This window comes from Prionailurus bengalensis, chromosome B2 (genome assembly GCF_016509475.1).
Source record: "Prionailurus bengalensis isolate Pbe53 chromosome B2, Fcat_Pben_1.1_paternal_pri, whole genome shotgun sequence".
Classification (NCBI taxonomy): domain Eukaryota; kingdom Metazoa; phylum Chordata; class Mammalia; order Carnivora; family Felidae; genus Prionailurus; species Prionailurus bengalensis.
Window position 1 is genome coordinate 74,955,360 of NC_057349.1, and position 23,053 is coordinate 74,978,412.

Here is a 23,053-nt window from a genome sequence, read left to right on the forward strand (position 1 = left end):
GCTATTCTGGAGTTAGACAATAGTGACAGTTTTAAAACACTGTATATATACTGAAAATCACTGAATATATACTGAATGAATATTCACTTTAAAGTTGTGAACATGGAGAATTGAATGTTTATGTAAATTTTATCAAAAAAATTAAAAACAAAACAGGTAAACAGGTATTATACTTCAGATTCACTCCTTACTCATCATTTCAACAGGTTAGGTAATAGGCTGTTCAGAATCATATCATTTATCAGGATTGAATTATACAATGATAACTGTATTATTTACCAGAATTGTTATCATTAGAACTTCAGGCTATGAAAAAAAAAAAGATTTTTGTTAGTTATCAAAATAAAATGAACTTGTGGAAATTGCTGATCAAATAAATAGGTCAAATAATTTAAATATAGTCTAAGTTTTCCATTTTTCTTGAACAGATTAACCCTTAATAATTTACTCCCCAAATATTATTTGTCCTAAGGTTCTTTTTTATTTATTATTATTGTTTTCTTTTCAACATTTTACCGAATGCTTCATATGTAGGCACACGAAGGTTAGTTGTTTTTAGGGAAAGAAATGTGGATTCTGTGGCCCCCTGCCAAATGCATATGTTTCTGAACTGCAAGAATCTTCCCAGTTTGTAGGATGGAAACATAAGTGAGTACTGGAAAACAGGAAAAAGTAATCCTGGAAGCACAGGGCTCTTGATGGCCATGACGACAGAGCCCTGCCAGCAGACATGTTTAAAGTATTCAAGTCCTGTTAAGATTTTTAGATCTAACTTGAGTTCTATGATCTGAAAAATTCTACAGCTGTACCTCCAAGCAGCAGTTGAGGGAAATCTGAAACAAACTGGGAAGGTAACCTTAGCTCTTCTCTATCAATAGAAACTTTAGAAGGCAGTAGAAGGATGCTCACCCTCACACCTGCTCTTTCATCTCCTACTCAAAAGGAGAGGCCTGCAGATTACCAGAGGACACGGAAACACTGCTTTGCTGCTTCTGAGGCAGAAGTTTTATTTCAGTTGTCTCTCTTCTTTTGCTTGAATATGCTTAAAAAAAGAGACTCAGACATATTTTAAGGAATAGGGAAGCGGAAGCAGCATTTTATGAAAGAACGGGGTGGAGAGAAGAAGCCAGAGGCCTTCTTATGTAATTAAGCCAGAATAATTTCTTAAGTCAAAGCAAAGCCAGAGCTTTGTTATAGAAGAAGAGCTTTGCAGTAAATGGGTAAATGGCAGTAAATTTATATAGACAACATATAAGACTTAGAGTTATTGAAGATAAAATAACTCTGCATTTGACTGCCTTTATATTGTTGTCTAAAAAGTCAAGGAAAATAACAAAAAAACAGAAAGAAACAGAACAACATGTGACTCTGCCTTCCTGATAAATTATTTCTGCTGGTCTCATTTCTCTTTCCACAGCTGTTGTGGATACTTTATGCTAAAGTGTACTGTCTTTTACTTCCTGGAGTTTAATTACTAACAACATCTTCTGCTTCATAAATAAAAATAAGGAGTTTGGAGTTAAAAAAAAAAAAAGAGAATATCAATCTCATTCTCAGTGACGGTGCCTACTAATCAGATAATGAGCAGCCTTGTTGTCCTGAAGAAGCAGATGAGCTGTAAGTTAAGTATCTGATGAATCTGTAACCTTGTATGGTGAAAATCTTGATCTCAGGAGAGGTGCTGACCAAGGAAGGTCTCCAACTTAATACTATTTATTACTAAAGTAGTTCTCCCTCCTTCTGCTTCTTGGTTAAATGGCCTCATTGTTTAGTGACCGCCCCATTAAGAAACCTTGGCAACCACTGTCTTGTAGCTTCATTCATAGTGATCCCCTGTGTGGATTCTACCTGAGATTTTCTTCCTTGTCTTCCTTTCCACCCTCACCTGTGGTTCTCAACCACTTTTTTGTTTATTCTTTTTTTAAGCCTACAGCTTATCTGCCAGATACCCAAGCTTTCCTCCAGTCTATCTTTAAACTCGGTTATCACTGTAACTGTTCTGAAATTAACCTGTTAAAAAACAATGAAAAGTTTAAGCCTGCTGATAAGGGCAATACACTAAAGTATAAACTCAGAACAACACATGAGGTCTCTTTAGACCTCTTTTAGAGAGAATAAGAAAATTAGTTTCTTTAATTTGGTAATGATAATATAAATTGTGAAATTTAATGTCAATATGTGGTATTCATTGATAAGATAACAAAAGGCAAGCTGAGGGCAAAAATCTCCCCAAGGTGGGAGAGGGACATATTTAACATTTCTCAGGCACTCAAGACTGCCCAAGAACAAAGGAAGGAAAAAGCCAATGGTTAACTGCTAAAGATCACAGTCATGGAGGACATGAAACTTCATCGGTTTGTCTTTTTTTTTTTTTTTTAAATTTTTTTTTCAACGTTTATTTATTTTTGGGACAGAGAGAGACAGAGCATGAACGGGGGAGGGGCAGAGAGAGAGGGAGACACAGAATCGGAAACAGGCTCCAGGCTCTGAGCCATCAGCCCAGAGCCCGACGCGGGGCTCGAACTCACGGGCCGCGAGATCGTGACCTGGCTGAAGTCGGACGCTTAACCGACTGCGCCACCCAGGCGCCCCGATCGGTTTGTCTTAATGACTTACAAGAAAAGCACAATCTTGAGAATAGTCAGACCTCCAGAAACCTATAGACTCAATTTCCTGGAGCCCTAATGTCACCTTCCCTTCTGTAAGACAGAAAACCTTATTATAATCAGTCACTCCTCACACTTACAATGCGGCTTTTTCTGCCCATGGGTCCTATCTCTGTACTTCAATAAACAACTTTTTTGCACTGTAAAATATCTCAAAAATTCTTTCTTGACCATTGGGCTCGGTGATCCCGCATCAGTATAAATTGTAGTTTGATTAATAGTATTAGTATTGTTTAGTGGTAAATTTTAGTTCAAATGGCCCTTTTCAGATTGGTTTACACTTATTTATAAAATTATAATAAAACTTTATATATAAAAACATTACTATTTATCAAATTATTCAAAAGAAAACATGTTTTAAATTCTATAATTCAGGTATTGAAATTTATGGAGCATGATTAATTTTAATAAAGTCTACCTAAAATGTTTATATTCTAATTTATACTAATTCACTTCTATGCATGTTTGGCTGGGGTTGGTGGGTGATGGTTAGGAATTAATTCAGGCAACAAGGAAAGGTTTGCATCAAGAAAGCCTTAGTAAAGAGTGACTTAGGTGAAGGTAGTAAGCAAAGCTGAAAAATTACAACTGAGCTCGGGAAACAGTGACTAGCCCAGGTTAGCCAAAAATGGAGCATATACAGGAAAACAGTAAATTTTGCTGCCTTAGGAAACATCCTTTTTGTGGTAACAAATCTCACAAACTGATAGTCTTTACTTCCAGTGATACACTCTTTCCCAGAGTGACTGATTGGTATTAATAGAAATTTAATACACAAACATGAAATCTATTTAAATTTTATAGAAAAGATGGTATTAGTATTTCAGTTTAAAAAGCGGTAAGCAGAATTAACAGAGTTTTAAAATCAAAGTCCATTTACACAACAGAGAACTGCCCAATCTTTCTGGTAAGAAAAAAAAAGTTTTCGTTACTTCTTAAGACAATTAGGCGACTTGGGCAAGAAATGGGAGCAAAATATGGATAATTACCAGTGATACTGAATTATTTTGAAAAGTTATTTCCATAACTGTACAAATATAGAAGTAATATCTAAAGAAGCATAAATACTATTTTGGAATAATGAAAATTAAAAAAATGGGCCACAATCTATTAATAGAAAGTCAATGAAATTTGCATTTTGGTAAATATCGCATCCTGCTTATGTCCCCTCAATGTGGATGAAAAAGTACAATGTCAGTAGCAAACCTAAACAAAGTGCACTCTGTCCCATGCTTGGAAACTGGCAAATTGTCAGCACTGCCCTGGGCCCTGGTGGCTACGTACCAAAGGTGCACTTGGTGGAACACCTGCTGACCAGGTTGCAGGGGCGACTTTGGGCTGCCAGTTGGCTCCACCCGTCAACTTTTTCTCTCCAGCATTCCACTGAAGGTCGCCCCTAAAATCAAGCATGCAAAAAACAAACACATGTATTAAAAACACACTACTCAGAAAACAATGTGTGTGGCTCCTTAGATACTTTTATTTGGGATTAGATGTAGTCTGTTTAAGGCAAGTGGTAATAAAGAGAACAAATTAAACTTATAGAGGAGTCTTACTGTATTGTATCTAAGACAGTATAAAAAAGCATTTGATAAAAAATCATTTAGAGTTTGGATCTCAATATTTATTGAGCCTCTATAGATGCCAGGCACTGTTGTAAGCACTTGGGATTATTAGTGAAGAAAACGAAGATCCTGATCCTAGAGGAACATGCATTCTTCCAATAGAAGAATGTGCCACAAAATTCAACCAAATTCCTCACTGGTTACAAAAACTTCCAAATATCATAAATACTGTATACTTTATCAAATATCTGTAGTTTGTTTCATCCATCATGGCACTTCTTCTAGATGTGGGAGGGTTCATCAGAAGGTTTCACACAACTGCATCATGACTACAACCTGCCTTACAGTGACTGTCAGATATATCTACTGTAAAATGCATCCCAATTTCAAAGGTACTGAAATGTGCATCTAAAGAGAGGGTACATCGTTGACCATTCTTTCTATCCTTCCTTAAAATTGATCCTCCATGACAGACTTTTAAAAACCAATGTTAGCTAGGAATAGTGTTCTAGAATTTAAAGCTATTAAAGCATTCAAACCATAATTCTGAAGTATTTCTAGCTATAATTTAGTGACAATCTTGGAGACCAAAATAGATTGTTCCTTTTCCTTGCAGAGCCAACAGTTCGGAGGTTCCAGTAGAATAATAACAAAAACAAAAGTCCAGAATGCAGTAAAAACCAATTTTGAAATTACTGAGCTTGAGAATGAGTTATTACTCCAATGCATTTAATCGTCTCAAATAAATGTAAATACACTGCCACAAGAAAACCAGATAATTTCAAAAACACTTACTTTTTCGATGTGGTACCAGAAATTCCAAGATCTATAAAAGGATAAAAGAAAAAAGAACTTAAACCTCTATACTCAGCTTAAATGATATGACATTTAAAAGATCAAAGAGAGTTCTAGAAAAAGTCCACATTTTGCCTAAGAATGACTGTATTCAATTTTACAAAGGAGAAACTATGTTAGGAAACATGTTCAGAAATCTAACATTTTCTTTTACTTCACATTATACTTAAGGATCACATTTTAATGTCAGCTGGTATCTAGGAAAGAGTAAACACAGCACGCTTGAGACTGTTCTCTTAGAAAGGCCTATGTGGCTGGCATCTAGGAACCCAGCTTAGTAAACTGTTCTCCATGCTGCGGTAATACTTTTCCTAATGATAAGGGTGGCTACTGTGTCTAAACTGTTTGTACAAACAATGTGGTTTATGCTGAACACCTGCTTTCCTTCTTTCTGCAAGACTGAAATTTTGGGCTGTGTTAAGCAGAGTGCCTACATGATCAGCATCCAATAAAAGACCTGGGTGTGGAGTCTCTACAGGGCTTCCCTGGGCAGAAATATCACACGTGTTGCTGCATTTTTGTATGCTTTTCCCCTCATGGGAAGGAGAGAGCATAAGGAAGTCGGTATATGGATACTTCCAAACTTGCCTGTGTCTTTTGCCCTAATGATCCAGCTGTGTGTCCTTATTATGCTGCTGTGATAAATTTTAGCTGTGAGTACAACTATGTGCTGCTGAGTCCTCTGAATTCTAGTGGATCTCTGAATGTGAAGCTGGTCTTGGGGACTCCTGACATAATTGGCTTACTCATTCCACTCTAATCTCAATTCACTGATTACTTCAGCAAATATTTATTGAGCCTCCATAGACGCCAGGCACTGTTGTAAGCCCATAGGATACATTAGTAAAGAAAACAAAGATCTTGATCCTAGGGGAATGTGCATTCTAATAGAGTGAGATGGAGAATAAAACAATAAAATAATAAAGTAAATTATGTAGGCTACTACAAGGTGATAGGAAAGCCTATGGAAATAAGCAAAGGAAGAGCAGGGCACAAGGGATCTGGTCAGGTAGGATGAGGGTGATGGGCATTAAACAGGGTGTTCAGGGAAGGCCTCAGGGAGGTGAGATTTGAGCAAAGCTGGGCAGAGATGTATGGGAAGAGCTTCTAGGCTAGTTATATGGTATGCTCTGTAAGGGTAACTGTTTCAGGTCTGGAGAAACTGCCAAACTGCTTTCCACAGTTGTATTTTCACCAGCAACGCTAGAGTTTCAATGTCTCCACATTCTCATCAGCACTGTTTTTTTTCTTTTGTTTTTGTTTGTTTATTTATTTTTTTTAATTATGGCCATCCTAATGGGTGAGAAGTGATATCTCATGTGGGTTAGATACGCATTTCCTAGATGACTGGTGTGGAGCATCTTTTCATGTGCATATTGACCATACATATATCTTCTGTGGAGAAAGACCTATTCAAATCATTTGGCCATTTAAAAACTGGGTTATTTGGGGGCACTTGGGTGGCTCAGTCGGTTGAGCATCCGACTCTTGATTTTGGCTCAGGTCGTGATCTCACGGTTCGTGAGTTTGAGCTCGACATCACATAGGGCTCTGCGCTAACCCTGCAAAGCCTGCTTGGGATTCTCTCCCCCCCCCTCTCTCTGCCCCTACCCACTCACTTTTTCTCTCTCTCAAAATAAATAAACTTAAAAAAAATAAAATTGCGTTATTTGTATTTTCATTATTGAGTTGTAAGAGTTCTTTATTTATTCTGGGTATAAGTTCCTTAGTAGATATATGTTTTACAAATACCTTCTCCCATTCTGTGGGTTATTTTTTTTTACTTTCTTGATAGTGTCATTTGTAGCACAAAAGTTTTTAATTTTAACGTAGTTCTATTTATCTATTTTGATCTATCATTGCTTGTGCTTTTGGTGTCATATCCAAGAACATTATCCAATCCAAGGTCATGAAGATTTGTTTACTAACACATTTTCTTCTAAGAGTTTTATAGTTTTGGCACTTACGATCCATACAGTCCTATGATCCACTGTGAATTAATTATTTTGCAGTAAGCAAGATATCTAACTCCATCCTTCTGCACGTGGATGTCCAGCTATCCTGACACCATTTGTTGGAAAGATAATTCTTTTCCCATTGAACTGTATTGGCAACTTTGGTGATAACCAACTGACCACAGATGTATGCTTATTTCTAGACTGTTATTCTATTCCACTGAGGTATATGCCCATCCCTAGGCAATACCACTTCTCTTAATTACTATAGCTTTGTAGTAAGTTTTAAAATCACTAAATGTGAGTCTTCCAAGGTTATTCTTCTTTACTTAGAATGTTTGGCTATTCTGGCTTCCTTGCATTTTCATACGAATTTTAGGTTCAACTCATCAAGCTCTATAAACAAGGAAACTGGAATATTGATAGGGGGTATGTAGATCTTTTTTTTTTCAGCTTTGGAAGATATTTTATTAAAAAATACCTCACTTTTACTTAAAATGAAAATCAGTGGTTTTTTTGGGGAGGTTGTTATATTTCTATACATGTTGATAAATACATGAATTCATGTAATCATTACTATAAACAGGACACAGCAATTTAATTACTCAAAAATATTCTTTCTTGCTACCCTTTGCAATCAAAACTGTACTCTCAGGGGCTGGAGGTATAAATCTTTATTTCTGAAGGAGAATCTGGATCATACATTGCAGTGCCAGTGAAAGCAGTTACGACTGCCAACTGTCCTTCAGTGAGTTGAAATTTTAGTGTAGGAACAAATACTCAAATCATCTCTCCATGGGTGTCCTCAAAGCATTTTCATGGATGCCCACACCAGGGACAATGAATGGGAAAAATATGTCCATTGGATAATGCATAGGAAAAAAAAAAGTCTGTATCAAGGATCTGCCAAAGCCTTGAGAAAAGTGAAAGGTATCGGCAGTGTGAACCCATTCACCTTAATAAAGAATCAAATTCAGGGTTAAAAGGAAAGGCAAGTCTTTATACTAGCTGCCCTCATCTCCTAGGACTCTCTCTTTACCCATCTCTAGCCTCTGGTCTCCTTATTATTCCTCAAATATGACAGGCAGTTTTCTGCCCCATTGCCTTTGCACTGGCTATCTTCTCTGCCTGCAAATATTCTCCCTCAGATCCATGTGGTTCATTCCTTTACATTCAGATCTTTGCTCAAAATATACCTTCTCAGGGAACCCAACTCCCCTCTGCAGTGTTCCCAACTCCTCTTCGCCAGGTCTGTTTCTTCCCCAGAATGCTTATGACCTCATGTACTACAGAACTTACTTATTTCAAACTGTCTCTCCCCTTCCTGAGCACCGTAAGAACAGAAATTTATACCTGTTTTGTTCACTGATTTAGCCTTAGAGCCTGGAAGAGTGCTTGGTAGTCAGTAAATATTTGTTGAATGAGTAACCAAAATTCACATGGATGGTCAATTGTCATTATTTCAGTATTTAAGTTACTCTGTGTTCTTATTTCCAAGTGAAATGAAAAATTAAGTACTTAGTATACATAATGTACTTGGTTTGACACTTGCGTATGCTCTCTATCCCTTTAGTAATTTATACTAAAAACGGCATGGGTGCTGCTTGTGAAACAATGGCACAACAATTGTCTATCCTTCAAGGTACTGTACTGGGTAGAACATTAAGAATTTCTGTCCACTCCTTGATATACTCACCTGTAAGTGAATCCAGAAACAAATATATATGAAAGGATAGAGAACAAAAATTCACATATGATACAGTAAAAAACCCAACAACAAACAACTGTATTACTCACTGCCTACTAAGCTGGCAAGAGATGAATCAAGGTCACTCCCAAGGGCTTTGCTTGCTGCCATGGCTGGACTGGGGGGTACCATTGAGATGGGTGCAGGCTGCCCGGCTGGTGCCATGGTTGGCATCAGTAGATCACCTAGACCATCAAACACTAAAAATCAAATAGACCAGAGTCAGAATAATTGAAAAAATAAGGCCATATGCAAACTTAAATGGAAATTGTCTTTTGAAAAACTATAAAACAAGTGAATGTACAATCTTACAAAAGAAGGCATGTAATTCACACTTTTTATGACTGTAACATGTAGAAGAACATGTCTACATATGTCTACCCATAAAGTACAGAAATACTAGTAAACATAAATAAAGATGGAAAAAAATCTGTGTAATGTACAGGAAAGAGCACAGATTTTGGGGTTGGAATTAGGCTCAGTTTAGTTGCATGCCTCACTGTGTGAATTTGAGAAAATCACTGTCTGAGCTATAGTTTTCTCCTCTGAAAACTAATGGGAAGAATACTACTACCACATGGTCCTGTTGTCAAGATCAAATTAGATAATATATGTCATGTCTTTATTATAATGCCTGCTCTATATAGGCATTCAATAAGTGGTACTCTTATTAAAAACAATCACTAAAATACTTTTTTATTGAAAATGGTAGTAATTTACAGCAAAGCCTAGATAATGTACTCTCAGATCCTACAATGCTTATTTTGTTTTCCTATAATGCTTATCTTTAAAACAATTCTAAATGAGAAATAAGGCTAGATCTCCTAGTTTCGTACAAAGTTAGTGGTGGAATAAAACCTGATCTAATGGTTAGTACCTAGTAATGAGTATATGACAAACAGTTGACCATATTTTAGAAGTAAAAAATTGTGACCCTCCCCCTCCTCATTATAGTAATCAATTTAGGTTCTAACTTTCAAGGAATGTTTAAGGGAAAAACTATTTTAAACATTAGAAATCATTCTATTATTGATGTTTCCTAATCACTATGTAACCAGTTACCACTTGTTTCATTCCTCGAATACAGAAAGACCATTCAAAATGCAGACTCAAAAGATCTACATAAATTGTTGCTAATATCTTACCCATGTCAAAATTTTTGTGGGTAGTTTTTGTTAAAGAACTTCGAATATTTACCACAAACACTACCATACGGTAATTCTAAATTGGAAAGGGACAGCATTCAACTAGGCACTGGCAATAGAAGCAACCAAATTGTCAGGCAGGGGATATATTTAGGGTGTTTCTGAAGCACATTTAATTGCCAAAAACTCACCAATTGAAAATTTGTAGTAAGGACCCAGCATGGGAAGAGTAGAATGGAAGAGAATACAAACAAAATGACAGCAGGATGAAAGATTAAAGGCAGGCAAAGAATACTATTTGTGTCTCAACTTCATAAAACCGAGGGCCATGCAAGCTTCAGAGGGTGTAAGCAATAGCAGTTGGGAGTGTCCACACATTCAGATACTGCATAAAATGTTTGTTTTCCCTTAACTGTCTCTAAACCATGTGCACGTAAGCTCATGCAAACAGATGGTGTGTGTGCCGTTAGATCTCTGCTAAAAATTTAAAACAGAAACACAGAAAAGGATTACAGGTTATCCTTAAATCTTCTAAAATGTACTGAAATATTTACTTAAAACACAGAATAAAAGATTCATTAAAGTTTTAAAACCAGGTTGCCACTCAGTATTTGCTTATGAGTTTTCTGATATCACACTAACCTTAGGTGGTATATTTTATAATCAGAACAAACGCAAAGAACGTTTGAAAGTCACTGCCTCACCTGATGGATCAAAGGAGCTGCTGCTAGAAGTTGAAGGCGTTGTTCCAAAAGCTGCTTCGAAATTGGGCTGCAGCAGGTTATTCTGAGCTGGAGTCACCGGTGATGGAGAAGGGGCCATAAAAGAACCCCCAAATCCTGGGGGGAAAAAAAACAGTTCCAGAAAAATATAAGCAGAAACAACTAAACGTAGGTAAAGGCAAGAAAAACAGAGTCAGGAAGAGTTACAGAAGACTGAGAAGGAATCGAATGCAGGTAGATGAGAAGTCAATGAAACCTGGAAGTTAGTGTTTTAAAAGTTTTTTTCACATATTTTGATATCTGTCACGTATTTTTAAATGATTTTTACTGATTTTCTAAAATTCAAGTATAACATTCAGTGTTTTACTAGTGTTTCAGGTATATAATATTGTGAATCAACAATTCTATACATTAGTCAGTGGTCATTGTGATAAGTATTCTCTTTAATCCCTATCAGCTACTTCACCTATCTTCCCCCCACTGTGCCCCCCACCGCCAATCTCCCCTCTGGAAACTGCTGGTTTTGTCATAATACATGAGACATTAATACATGTCATTAATACAATGAGATTTAATTTAATTAGAAATGAAATAGCACATAAGAATATATCTCAACCCTGGCTGAGAGAACCTGGGGCAACCAAATCTATCATTACAATGGAGCTACACAGAGCTAAGAAGGTCCCAATAGGGTTCAAATGGAGATAATTTCAATACATTAAAATTTTGATTCTTCAAATCACAGTATCAGGGAGCTAGAAAATGCTCAGTTGTACACACTGGCTAAGTACAATAATAAAATATAAATCATAAAAATATTCATGCACTCTGCCACCAAATCCTTCTTAACATCTTTCATACATGTTCTTATCCCATTGCTGCTACTGCTAAGTGTGGGCTTCCCTCACTCAGCTCTCAGGATTCATCAATAGCCACCCAGAGGGGCTTCGTGCCTCTAGTCTGGACCTCCTCCAATCTAGTCTCTGCAGTGCAGCTAGAGTGATCTTTCTGAGTGGAAAATGCTGACAAAGTTACTTCTCTAAATAGTGTCCTTCAATGGCTCTCCATAACTTTCAGATTCATCTAACGCAGATTCCTTTGCATAGTAATCAAGCTCTTCTGTCTCTGTTCCCTGCCCCTTCCCTGCAAACTAGATTGCATCCATAACACCATCATGGTGACTCAGATGCCTACTCCAGGAAGGCCTCTTGGACTGATACTGTCACCCACTACTATCAGGCACAGCTATGCCCACTCCTCCCACCCCAAGTCCAAGTGAGTTAGTTACATGCTCTGCCTCTGTGCCCTCTGCATCTGATACATATCTTCATCCTATTCCCATCATATGTCTTTATTTCCACCCCCAAACCCCACTCTGGGGATGGCTTTTTGGTATCAGAAACTGTGTCTCCTCCTGTTTTTCACTAATCAGCACAATGCCTAAAACACTGGATTAATGTTTACTGAATAAGGACACTTTTGAATACAAAAGGTGGGGAAAAATCAGAGGCCACTGTAAAGCAACCAAAATTCAAATTATCTTTTGAAGGCTGGAAGCAAATAATTTCTCTCAACAGATAGAAGCAGAAGCAAAGCTCTCTCTGTATTGCTTCTTTATGAAACATACAACTGGAGAAGGCAGCAATTTCTTAATAGAGGATGCTCTATTATTAAAGAATTTTATTACTTCCAGAAGTCTTTTCTATATTTAGTTTGGGTGTAAATATTCCCTTCTAATCTAGTCGCATCTTTTCTTTTTCAGAAACTTCTTGCAAAAACATAGCAAATGCTTTAAAAAATCCTTAAGCTTACATTCTGTAAAACCAGTTTATAATACTGAAAATGACTTTCACTGAAATTCTCCGATTACTATTTTCTAAAGCAGACAATAATGTTCAAGTCATGTTGTTCCTGGATATTGATAATGACACAAGTTTAGGCTTTCCTTATAGATGTATGAAAACAATGCAACTCAGAAAACTGTTACCTAATAGAGGATGGTCTTTAAAGTTCACAGTGGCTACCTGAGGTGACCTTTAGGATTTTAGTAACATAAGCATTGAAGAAAAGACATTCTCTAGATATTTAAGAATACTATGAAGCAAGGATGGGTGAGAAGTAATTATTTTTGTGGATAGGATCGTTTGGTTTTAAGGAGATTGACGGATGTGTTAATGCTGAGTGTCTTGAAACATACCACACCTCAAGTTGGAAAATGGCTGTGATTAATTTAGGCAATTTTTCTTTGGTGTGGTTCTCTTTGATATAGGTGAATGCGGAGAGAATTGTTCTCGAATCTCAGTTTCTTAAAACTTGGTCAAGAAGAGAAAACTTATTGTAGAATCATAGCATATTAGTGTTGGAGAAAGCCTTGGATCATCTGATTCAATCCTGTCTATCACTAGAAGTGATGCAAAGGGAAGTTAACATATCCACCCAATATTCGGTAGTCGAAAGGGAAAAACATGCATTTACAACACAGGGCTCATGTACTTAGTGCTACTGAGTTTCATAACATAAGCAGATCACATCCATAGGTGAATAAATAATGAAAAAAAATTAGCCCTTTCTTCGAGAAAGCTTAAACCTTTAAGAAAGGGTACAGCTAACACTGTCATGGGGCTCACCAAGTTCTAAAGATTTTTACTTTTATTATTATTTTTTAACTTTTTAAATGTTTATTTATTTTTGAAGGAGAGAGAGACAGAGCATGAGCGAGAGAGGGGCAGAGAAAGAGGGAGACAGAGAATCTGAAGCAGGCTCCAGGCCTGTCAGCACAGAGCCCAACACGGGGCTCGAACTCACAAACCGCAAGATCATGACCTGAGTCGAAGTCAGATGCTTAACCGACTGAGCCACCCAGGCGCCCCTAAGAATTTGTAAAGGTTGAACCATACAAACCTTATGAATTGTCAATATTTGACCATTTTGGTCCTACAAAAATAGCAGGATTATATTGTTCAACCCAAAACATAAATTAGCTCATTTCATCCTCACCCCAACTCTATGAAGTTTCGCAGATGAAAATACTGAGGCCAGAGAGGTTAAATAATCTGCCCAAGGCCAAATGATGGCAAGTAAGAGAGAGGATTCCACACAGGAATCTTCCAGAGCTTGGGTTCTTCACCACAATACTACACGCTTCATTTCCACAGCCAGGAGTAACATCAGAGTTGTACTCTTCCTGTGGCTTACGAAGTTGACAGAGATCTAGAAAGACGACTTTTTCCCATTATGCTCAGTTCTGTGCATTATGCTCAGTATGTGCCTTCATAAACCTAAACTAATTGAAAAGCTATAAAGTGCTATAAAATAGCCAACTGATTATCTTAAAGAAAAAAATCTATTGTTGTACTTTAAATGAATTATAGATATTAATGAGGGGAACTCCTCCTGTTAAGTGAAAACTTTTAGAGCCCTGGAATAGAGGTAAGAAAACTCACACCACTAATATTTCTTTCTATATGGTTCTAAGTTACATTAAGAAAGATATTCTATGGAATTTAAGCTAATAATCAATAGGCTTCCAGACATCCTGCAGGCATATTTGGACTGTCCTACACTATAATGAATCACCAACTATCTTCAAGTGCTCAACCATCTATAGACACACTGCCTTTTGTCACAGATACTTAGTCTTATGAATCTATCTTTCTAAGGGGAACAGCCTATACACTTAAGGAAGTTCTATTAACAGATATATCAAAATTGATGGCCACAGTCAATATAATAGATCAGTTAGGTCAGGAGAGTAAAAAATTAAAACTACTGGTAGTCTTCTTTTATGTTAAAGATGATGCCATCTCAATTACTCTGTAATATAGTCAGTTATTAACACATTCTATTTACTAAGATCAATCTGAGATAGTATTTCTAGGATTAATAGCCTGAGAGTCTTTTGTCTGACACATTTCAGACTGTCTCCCACCCCCACAGAGTATGAAAGAATTAGTTCTCTGTAGACCTTCTCATTCATTTAGTGGCTATTATTAGTTATTAACTCCACACTGAACATTTTTATATTTTAAAAATCAATTTAAAGACCTCTGCGGCTCTGCTAAAAAGTCATCTATGTCATGTGGTTAACAGAGAATACAAAAACTACAAATGGCCTCAAAGACTGGCCTGTATGATTTCCTGCCTTTAGAATTAAACATAGGATGTGGCCCATTCCTACACTAGTACAAATTTATGGGCAGTCACCCCAGAACTGTGACTATAATGGAAGAAAATGGTTTTCTTGCTTGCTGTCAACCTCAGAAGTTAGGTAAAATCTCTCTTAATCATTCACTTTTACATCTGTCATCCAGAAATCTATATATTTCAAACATCTATATTTTCATTTGGTATATCTGAAGAGGCGTTTGAGAGCTTTATTACTCACTGTATGAAATAATATTTCCATTTGTTTGATAGAAACTTAACTTTCAAGTTTCTAGTCAGATTCCACCTGAGCTATGGATAATATCTATATCTTATCAGTAATCTCAATGATTTGGAACGATTATTCTTTAAGTCTGTCCTCTTTGGCCAAAACAGTTGTCTCTTCTAGAATATTGTCTAGTTTCACCATTCTGGGTACACCAAACAGAACTTGAAATTTTTACTCAAGGGGCAGAAGACGACTAAGATGATATTTCATGCATAGTTCAGTTCTGGAGTTGGTATTATTTGACAGTTCTAGAAGAGTAAATTAGAATAAAAAATAGCCAGTTTTTATGAGAGATATGCCCAATTTAAAAGACTGTCCGTTTGATCTTTTTTTTTTTCTAGTTTTAAATTACATATCAATTTTTGACAAAGCTTTCCCCCCAATTTGAGATGATTCTTAATTTTTGGTTTAAAAATTCTAAAGATCATTTTAACATTTAATTATACTACATATTTATTACATTTACCCTGTGACTTACATGTAAATTTATTCCCTCAAAAAAATCTGGGGAGCAAGAGCCCTGTTCAAAAACCAATGTTACTTTTAAAAAGTCTACACCTTCCATTACTGGGTCTGTGTATTATTTTTCTTTTTTATTCTCTTACAAAACAGTCTTATTAACAAAAGCCAGTAATTCAAGATTCTAGAGACTCATGAAATACAACTTTCCCTCCCGCTTTTTTTTGTTTTTGTTTTTGGTTCAAATTCTTACTTTGAACATGACATTTGTGGATTTCCTTGTTATCTATGATTGGGCTCATTTATCTTTAGGGAAAAAAAAAAGCTTCCTCTTTATTGTGGACTTGGCTGCTCTCTCCCTACACACACACACACACACACACACACACACACACACACACACACAAGTATAACACACATGTTAAGCCTTACTGCAAACTATCATAACATAGTACCCCAAATATTTGTTCTACCATTGATATTCATTCAACAGAAATGTCTGGGCAGTCTGAAAACTCTGAAATAGCTGCTGTCAGCTGGATTTAATGTATAAATGTAACTGGGATTTTATAATGTGTACTTTAGCAGGTTTTTTTGGCTAGGAAATTTGCTTCTAGTTCATAGTACAAAATTATATTAATATTCCATGATATTCTTCAATGAGAACATGGATTCTTGCTGTGTTACCTGAACAAATATGAGAAATGTTTCTAAATAAGCAAAACAGAAGTATGAAAAACCAGTCCAAATACTTAAGATCTAGAGAAATTAGAATTTAAAAGTCTCTTATATCAGGATATAAGGTAAAAGAATAGTTGACTTCAGGCCAAGTAAATCAGACCCAGATATGTACAGATTAAATTGTAAGAATTGTCTGTAGAACAAGCTAGACATTAAAACCCATTTACACCTACTTACACTAAAAGTTCATTTATTTAAATAAAAAAATAGAGAAAGGAAAAAATGTGCACAAAATACGTTTCCCATCACTGAAGAGGTCACAAGATGATGCACTGGAAAAAATGGGAAGTGTACAGTCAATAAAACCTATGTAAATGACACTGTCACTTTCATCACCAATTTTCTCCCTTTCTATCTCATTTTACTAAGATTTCAGGATGGATGACACAATCGAGCAATTCAAGCTTGCTTCTGGTGAGTTCTAACTTGCACTTTGTGTGTACTTCCTTGTTCGACTTCCTTGGATACGAAGCTGTGCAGGCTCAGGTACCCAACGCTGCACTTGGCAGTGGGTGACAAAACTATTCCTGCTTGTTCCACGTGTGTTTTAGACCCTATCTCACCCCCAGGATCACATCTCTTGGCTCTGCCACTGACTTCTAACTTGGAACTGGAAGGGAACATTGTGTTTTAAAGACTTCTGAGAATTCTGCAAAAAGCCAGAACATTTGATTTCACATGCCATAACTTTAATTATAACTGCAAACCTTAATTATAACTGCAAAGCAAAAGGCTTATAATCAGTAATCTTTTATTTATTTATTAACAGTATTTTTATGTTTATTTTTAAGAGAGAGACAGAGTGTGAGTGGGGGAGGGGGAGAGAGAGGCAGACACAGAATCTGAAGTAGGCTGAAGGCTCTGAGCTATCAGCACAGAGCCCGATGTAGGGCTTGAACCCACAAACTGCAAGATCATGGGCTGAGCTGAAGTTGGATGCCCAGCTGACTGAGCCACCCAGGTGCTCCAGTAATCTTCTTTGAAAATTGACAAGGTCATTTCCCCCAAATAACCACTGAAAACTATGCTATTTCTGTGGCCTATTAAAATAAAACCTATTGCTGAACTTTGAAAACCCGAATTAAGGTTATTGGTTTTGTAAGAGCGTAAAAGCTTCTGTGACCCATTTGAAGCTTCTATGAAGAACACCCAGGCCAGGAGGAAACCCAGGTGAGCCAGTATTTTTTCCCCAGGTAACCAGCTGTGATGTGTGTTAAGTGCACTGCCTCTTATCATATTTGTAGGTTCCAAAGTGCACAGCAACATTACGGTGGAACCCTGGTTCTTCACCATTCACAAAATACCAGCTGGTGGTCACTAATATGAAGTGGATTCAGCAAACAAGAGTGTCATATTTAACCAGGGTAGTCTGGAGAAGGTGGGAAAGACACAAAAGAACTGCTACTGCCCCTGGGAAAGTTTGTTAAATAACCAGTCTGAAAGACTGATGGAAGAAAAGCATCAACAGGTAGGCTGTGATTATCCTTTCGGGCCTCTTGAGAAAAGATCTGACCTCCATGATCTCACCGTCGTGGGATGGAGCCTCACGTTGGGCTCTGTGCTGACAGTGCGGAGCCTGCTTGGGATTCTCTCTCTGCCCCTCCCCTGCTTTTTCTCTCTCTGTCTCAAAATAAATAAATAAACATTAAAAAAAAATTACCGAAAAATGACTTGACTTCATATCAAACTTCCTACAATTCTAAAAGGTGATGAGGGTCCTTTAATGAAGTCATTACTCATTACTAACCCAAGAATGAATGTTTTATGCCTGCTACACCTGTACAGGATTGTTCATTACATGAAAAAATAAGACCTAGTCACTGTTTCAGGTGCAACATGACTAGCAGGGAATTTAAGCTGAGAGACTCTGAACGTGGCAACGTCCTTGTGCTGATGTGACCCACACACACATCAATCCCTTGCCAACCATATGACCAAAATGCATTCCTTGTGGTAACTGAGGAGGAACATTGGAAGCTGGATCTGAGTGTCTGAGGCCTCTATGATGCTACTGCTGCACTTTGTGTTATGTAACCTTCTAAGTGAAGTCAGAATGAGGTAAACCAGCAATGTCTTTTGAGTTTGACTGATAACCTGAGCCTCAAACTTACTATTGTGGTCTTGCAAATGGCAAATGCTTTGCCTGTAAAAATAGCAATTTCTAGGTCTGGCTAACATGAAGCATACTTTTCCCTGCCTCCAAGGAAGGCTGACAGTTAGCTTTTACTATCTTTGAGTCTTTGAAATCTTCCCTGCTATTCCATCTTTCCCATCCTGGCAATAAGCAATAATCCTAGACATCTTGTGTCAGTCTACGCCACACTATTGCCCTGTTGAACTGAGAGCTCTCCAGAAGTTTTCAGATTAAAAAACAAACAAACAAACAAACAAACAAACAAACAAACAAACAGCTAGTTAAAAAAAGTGGCATAGGTAGCAACAGTTTCAACCCTGGTGGAAATCTGTAACACTTTATCCTGGAGTTACAGAATCAGTTGACAAACATAATGATATCTTTCCACACAAATTTCTTAAAAAAAAAAAAAATGGGCACAGGCAATACAAGATAAAATTTGCTACATAAGCATATTACCTCTTTTGTAAACAAAAAGAAATGTGATGACTGAAAGTAAGGCATTTGGCGCGCCTGGGAGGCTCAGTCAGTTGAGCGTCTGACTTCAGCTCAGGTCATGATCTCACTGTGAGTTTGAGCCCTGCCTCAGGCTCTATCTATGCTGACAGGTCGGAACCTGGAGCCTGCTTCGGATTTTGTCTCTCTCTCTCTGCCCCTCCCCCACTCACACTCTGTGTTTGTCTCTCTATCTCTCAAAAATAAAATTAACATTAAAGAAAGTAAGGCATTTAAGAGCATCCAAGGAGCCACAGGGGTGACTTGTATACAACTGTGATTTTACTATTGGTATTTATACAATCTTGGGAAATAACCTTCTATTATACAATGTCTTGTTTTTCAGTTTTATGTCTCAAAAGGGAAGGAATACATGCATGTTGAAGTTTACATATCTGTAACTTATAAAAATATATCAAAACTTAACTTCCACAAAATACCATTTTATTTTAATGAATTAATTACCAGCTAGTAGGTCTGCCGATGCTGATGAACTAGAAGCAGCCTGAGGTGCAGGTTGGGGTTCAGAAGCACTACTTCCAAATGCATCTACCCATTATCCATTGTGCAGCAAAAAAGTAAAAGAGTGTAAACAGTAAGTACAGTAAGTAAATTAAGTGTTTATCAGAGAAATGCATAGACATGACACTTTGTGTGGTGAACCCGTCACCTTCGGATATATGAAATGACTGAGTCAACTGAATTATGTTCTGACCACGCTCTGAGTTTATTCTCTCAAAAAAGAGTCCGAGCATATTTCAGATTAATACCTCTTTGTAAGAGTAAGACAATTCTTCTTTTCCATTTAAAGAAAAAAACCTCTGGACTGAATCCTGTCATCTCTTAAAATAGGATCAAGGTTTTAAAAATTTTACCAAGAGGTAATACAATAGAACTTTCCCATTTAGAACTCCATTAAACTTAGCAAAAAAAAAAAAAGAACAAACTTAATTTGAGCAGCAGCAGCAGCCCAACTTGTACCTTTATACCACAGTTCAGTGTTTATTTGCCACAAGTTTTGAGCTACTGAATGTCAGAGACTGTGACACCATTGTACCCCTCATGGTTCATACCATGATGCTTCGGCATTCAGTGGGGAAGGTACTCGGTGTGGTTTAACTTACTAAAAATGGCATTTTAGCCTGTGGCACACACATTTGTGGACATTCATGAAGAAATCACTTCAAATCTGTACTTTTCCCTGAAATTTAATGCTAAAATAAGATTTTAAATCCATCATCCAACTGAGTAGCTTAAGAGTTAATTCAGTGCATCTCCCTGCCTTCAGATAATACACAAAGTAACGGAAGAATACATTTAAATCAGTGAAACATCTTCTGGTTCTCTGGCAGGATTTAAAACATTAAGCTCAACATAAATAAACCCTACAGAATAATGTATGGCTCTCCAGCTTATGTTTTCAGTTTGGACTGGTTTATTTGTTTTCAGTTCCAAATTATCTAGTTAATATTTACATTGCTTTTTTTTTTTTTTTAAGAACTTAGAAATGTTGATTTAGCCAATAGATCAGGATCACCAATGAAGAACAGTAGAAGGAAATTCCAACCAGCTGATTCTACATTAGGAGGAACAAAAAGTTAAAAACACAAAGACTTCAAATGAAGAAACGATCGGTTTCATTAGGCCATGCATTGGAAATTATGGTGAGCTGATGAGAATGAAGATGACGATGGCAAAGAAATGGAAAAGGTCTTAAAACTGTAAGCTTACACAGCTGAGAGATGGAAATAACTTCACGTAGTCAAAAGAAAAAATTGATGGGATATAATGAAGCGGAAGATCTAAAAACTATTCTGAGGGGGGGGGAAGACTCTTCACGTGTTGAAGGAGGAGAGATACGCACCCCCAAAAAGATCTATCACGCCCGAAGAGTCCACCTTTGCTGGAGAGGCAGTGGTTGCAGGAGACGGTGCGGCAAATGCATCCACTGCGGTGAAGCACACAACAGGGAAAAGGGCATGTCACCCAGGGGAAAATAAAACCACGAGCCTTGACAGATGGCTTCTCAGGATTTCATGTTTAACAGCAGGCAGTAAGACTGCAGACCAATTTAACAGTTGAGAAGAAGCAAATGGATTTAAAAATACATACTTTCCAGAAGAAAATAACATTTGACTCCTGAAACTCAGAGATTTTAACATTTGGGGGGGGGGGGGATAAAAGCTGTGTCTTTTCACCAGCATTAGATTTGAAATCAGTAACCTCATCAGTTGGTGATGAGCCAAAATGAGATTTCTTTCTTTCAGGCGAATTCTGAGTTTAAAAGAACTCAAGACGAACCTGCGTGTTTTCGTATCCGCCTCTGCACACACATAACCCCCAGCAGACATCTCAGAAGGCTTGGCCTTGGCAAAAGCACTCACCGGATAAGAGGTCAGCAGTGAGAGAACTCTCAGGCACAGGAGAGGCCCCTTGTGGTGGAGAGGAGAAAGCATCTTCCAAAAGTGAAACAAACCAAAACCAAGCAGAGGTAAGTAGAAAGCTGAAATCAAAGTTAAATATCTAACAAATGCATTATCACAGGTGAGCACAGAGAGTTCAATCAAGAAAACATCTGGGAGAACTAATATATAAAAAAAAAAAAAGGGAGGGGAAGTTGCTTTAGATGTTTACCTGTACCAAACAGGTCTATGCTAGGAGCAGCATCTGGCTTAGGCGCTGCAGCGACTTCAGGAGGAGACTCAAACAAATCTAAGACCAAGAACACACATGTCTTTACTCAACTCGACAAAGCAGTCCGACACAGCATCACATTTCCGGTTCTGAGTGCGCACGTGGGACAATTCCGAAATAAGCAGCAAACGGTTTCTAGAAAAGCATGTAGTTTACACGGTAGTCATGCACTAACGGTTGTGTGTGCAGGGTATCTCAGGTTATCAGAATTCAATCCACCAGGTGAAGAGAGTTCAACAACAACAAAGAATTACCACCAAAGATATCTAGAGCAGGAGGAGCGGCGGTGGTGGCGGCGGAGGTGGTGGCGGCGGAGGCGGCGGTGGCGGAGGCGGAGGCGGTAGTGGCGGCAGCGGCAGCTGCGACAGCGGGAGCAGGAGAAGGAGCAGTGGCGGGAACCGGAGGGGCTGTGCTAGCTGTAGGGGTAACTACAGGAACACTGGTCTCAGGTGGCTTCATTGCAAAGAGGTCCAGCTCGGGCGCAGCCTCTGCGCTACCTTCGGACGGGGCAAAGGGGTCTTTTGGAAAGGAAAGTGGAGACATATACAGCATCGGTAAGGAGAGAGACAAGAGAGAGGCATCACAACTAGGGTGAGAGACACCTGACACAGATATTCACACACTAGCTAGGCACTGGGCTGCGTGGATTGCATTACTGGCACTACTAGCCTATTAGCAAGGGTCAGTGGTTTGGACGTTTCTCTAAAGAAAAAAAAAAAAAAACTTAGTGGGTAACACAGTTAAGAAACCGGAACACTTCAAAGTACTGTTAAGATTAGCCTCCAGTCTAGGAGCAGAGATTTTTCTTCAAACCCTCAAACTGGCCAATTTGGTAGCTTTGAAAACTCATTAAAACATGCCTATATATTAGAACTCAGTGTTAGAAAGGAGTACAGTATAGCGTTGGAGGACAAAAACATTAAGAGAGCATACTTGCACTGACAAAAATTGTCAATCTTGAGAAATTGTCAATTTTGATTAAGTATGCACTTGATCGTCTTAATGTTTTAAGTGCCAGCACTATCTATTCCGTTGTGAATGATACTTGCTACTCGGAAGAGATTAAAGTTAGAAAAACATGGCCACATCTAACTATGGGAGTTTCACATGAGGACAGAGAAACAACAGACTTGCTCATGACTTTCAACCCACCATTTCCTGAACATGCATCGAGCGCTGCCGCTACGGGGGTTGGGGTAGCTGGTGCGGCGGCCCCTTCGGATGCTGCAGGGGCCTCCCCAGGAGAAGCTGCAAAGGCATCTTGGGTGCAGTTTTTAAAACAACAGAAATTAAAAGGAATAAAAAGAGAAGAAAATATAGTAAAAGAACCAAGTTAAATTGCGAAAAAGGCTCCCTTATACAACATGAATTTCTTAAAATGCATTTTTACGGCCCATGCGCTGCTGGCAGTCACAAAACAATGATTCTTTGCACTCCTTCATG

At 37.8% G+C, this 23,053-nt stretch overlaps 1 protein-coding gene across 14 annotated transcripts in view; it reads right to left on the reverse strand.

Annotated features, from left to right (window-relative positions):
- The window catches only part of SNAP91 (synaptosome associated protein 91), a 149,118-nt gene that overhangs the window by 16,761 nt on the left and 109,304 nt on the right, over window positions 1-23,053 (reverse strand). For 4 of the 14 annotated variants that reach the window (XM_043593017.1, XM_043593014.1, XM_043593015.1 and 1 more), the window contains 10 exons: window positions 22,763-22,870; window positions 21,865-22,128; window positions 21,551-21,628; window positions 21,301-21,372; window positions 20,781-20,864; window positions 19,382-19,465; window positions 10,638-10,772; window positions 8,839-8,988; window positions 5,027-5,057; window positions 3,951-4,062 (listed from right to left, as the gene is read on the reverse strand). In XM_043593017.1, coding sequence (XP_043448952.1) covers window positions 3,951-4,062; window positions 5,027-5,057; window positions 8,839-8,988; window positions 10,638-10,772; window positions 19,382-19,465; window positions 20,781-20,864; window positions 21,301-21,372; window positions 21,551-21,628; window positions 21,865-22,128; window positions 22,763-22,870 — 1,118 coding nt within the window. The remainder of the gene's footprint in view (window positions 1-3,950; window positions 4,063-5,026; window positions 5,058-8,838; window positions 8,989-10,637; window positions 10,773-19,381; window positions 19,466-20,780; window positions 20,865-21,300; window positions 21,373-21,550; window positions 21,629-21,864; window positions 22,129-22,762; window positions 22,871-23,053) is intronic. The other 10 variants (XM_043593020.1, XM_043593019.1, XM_043593027.1 and 7 more) reach the window with 6 other exon arrangements.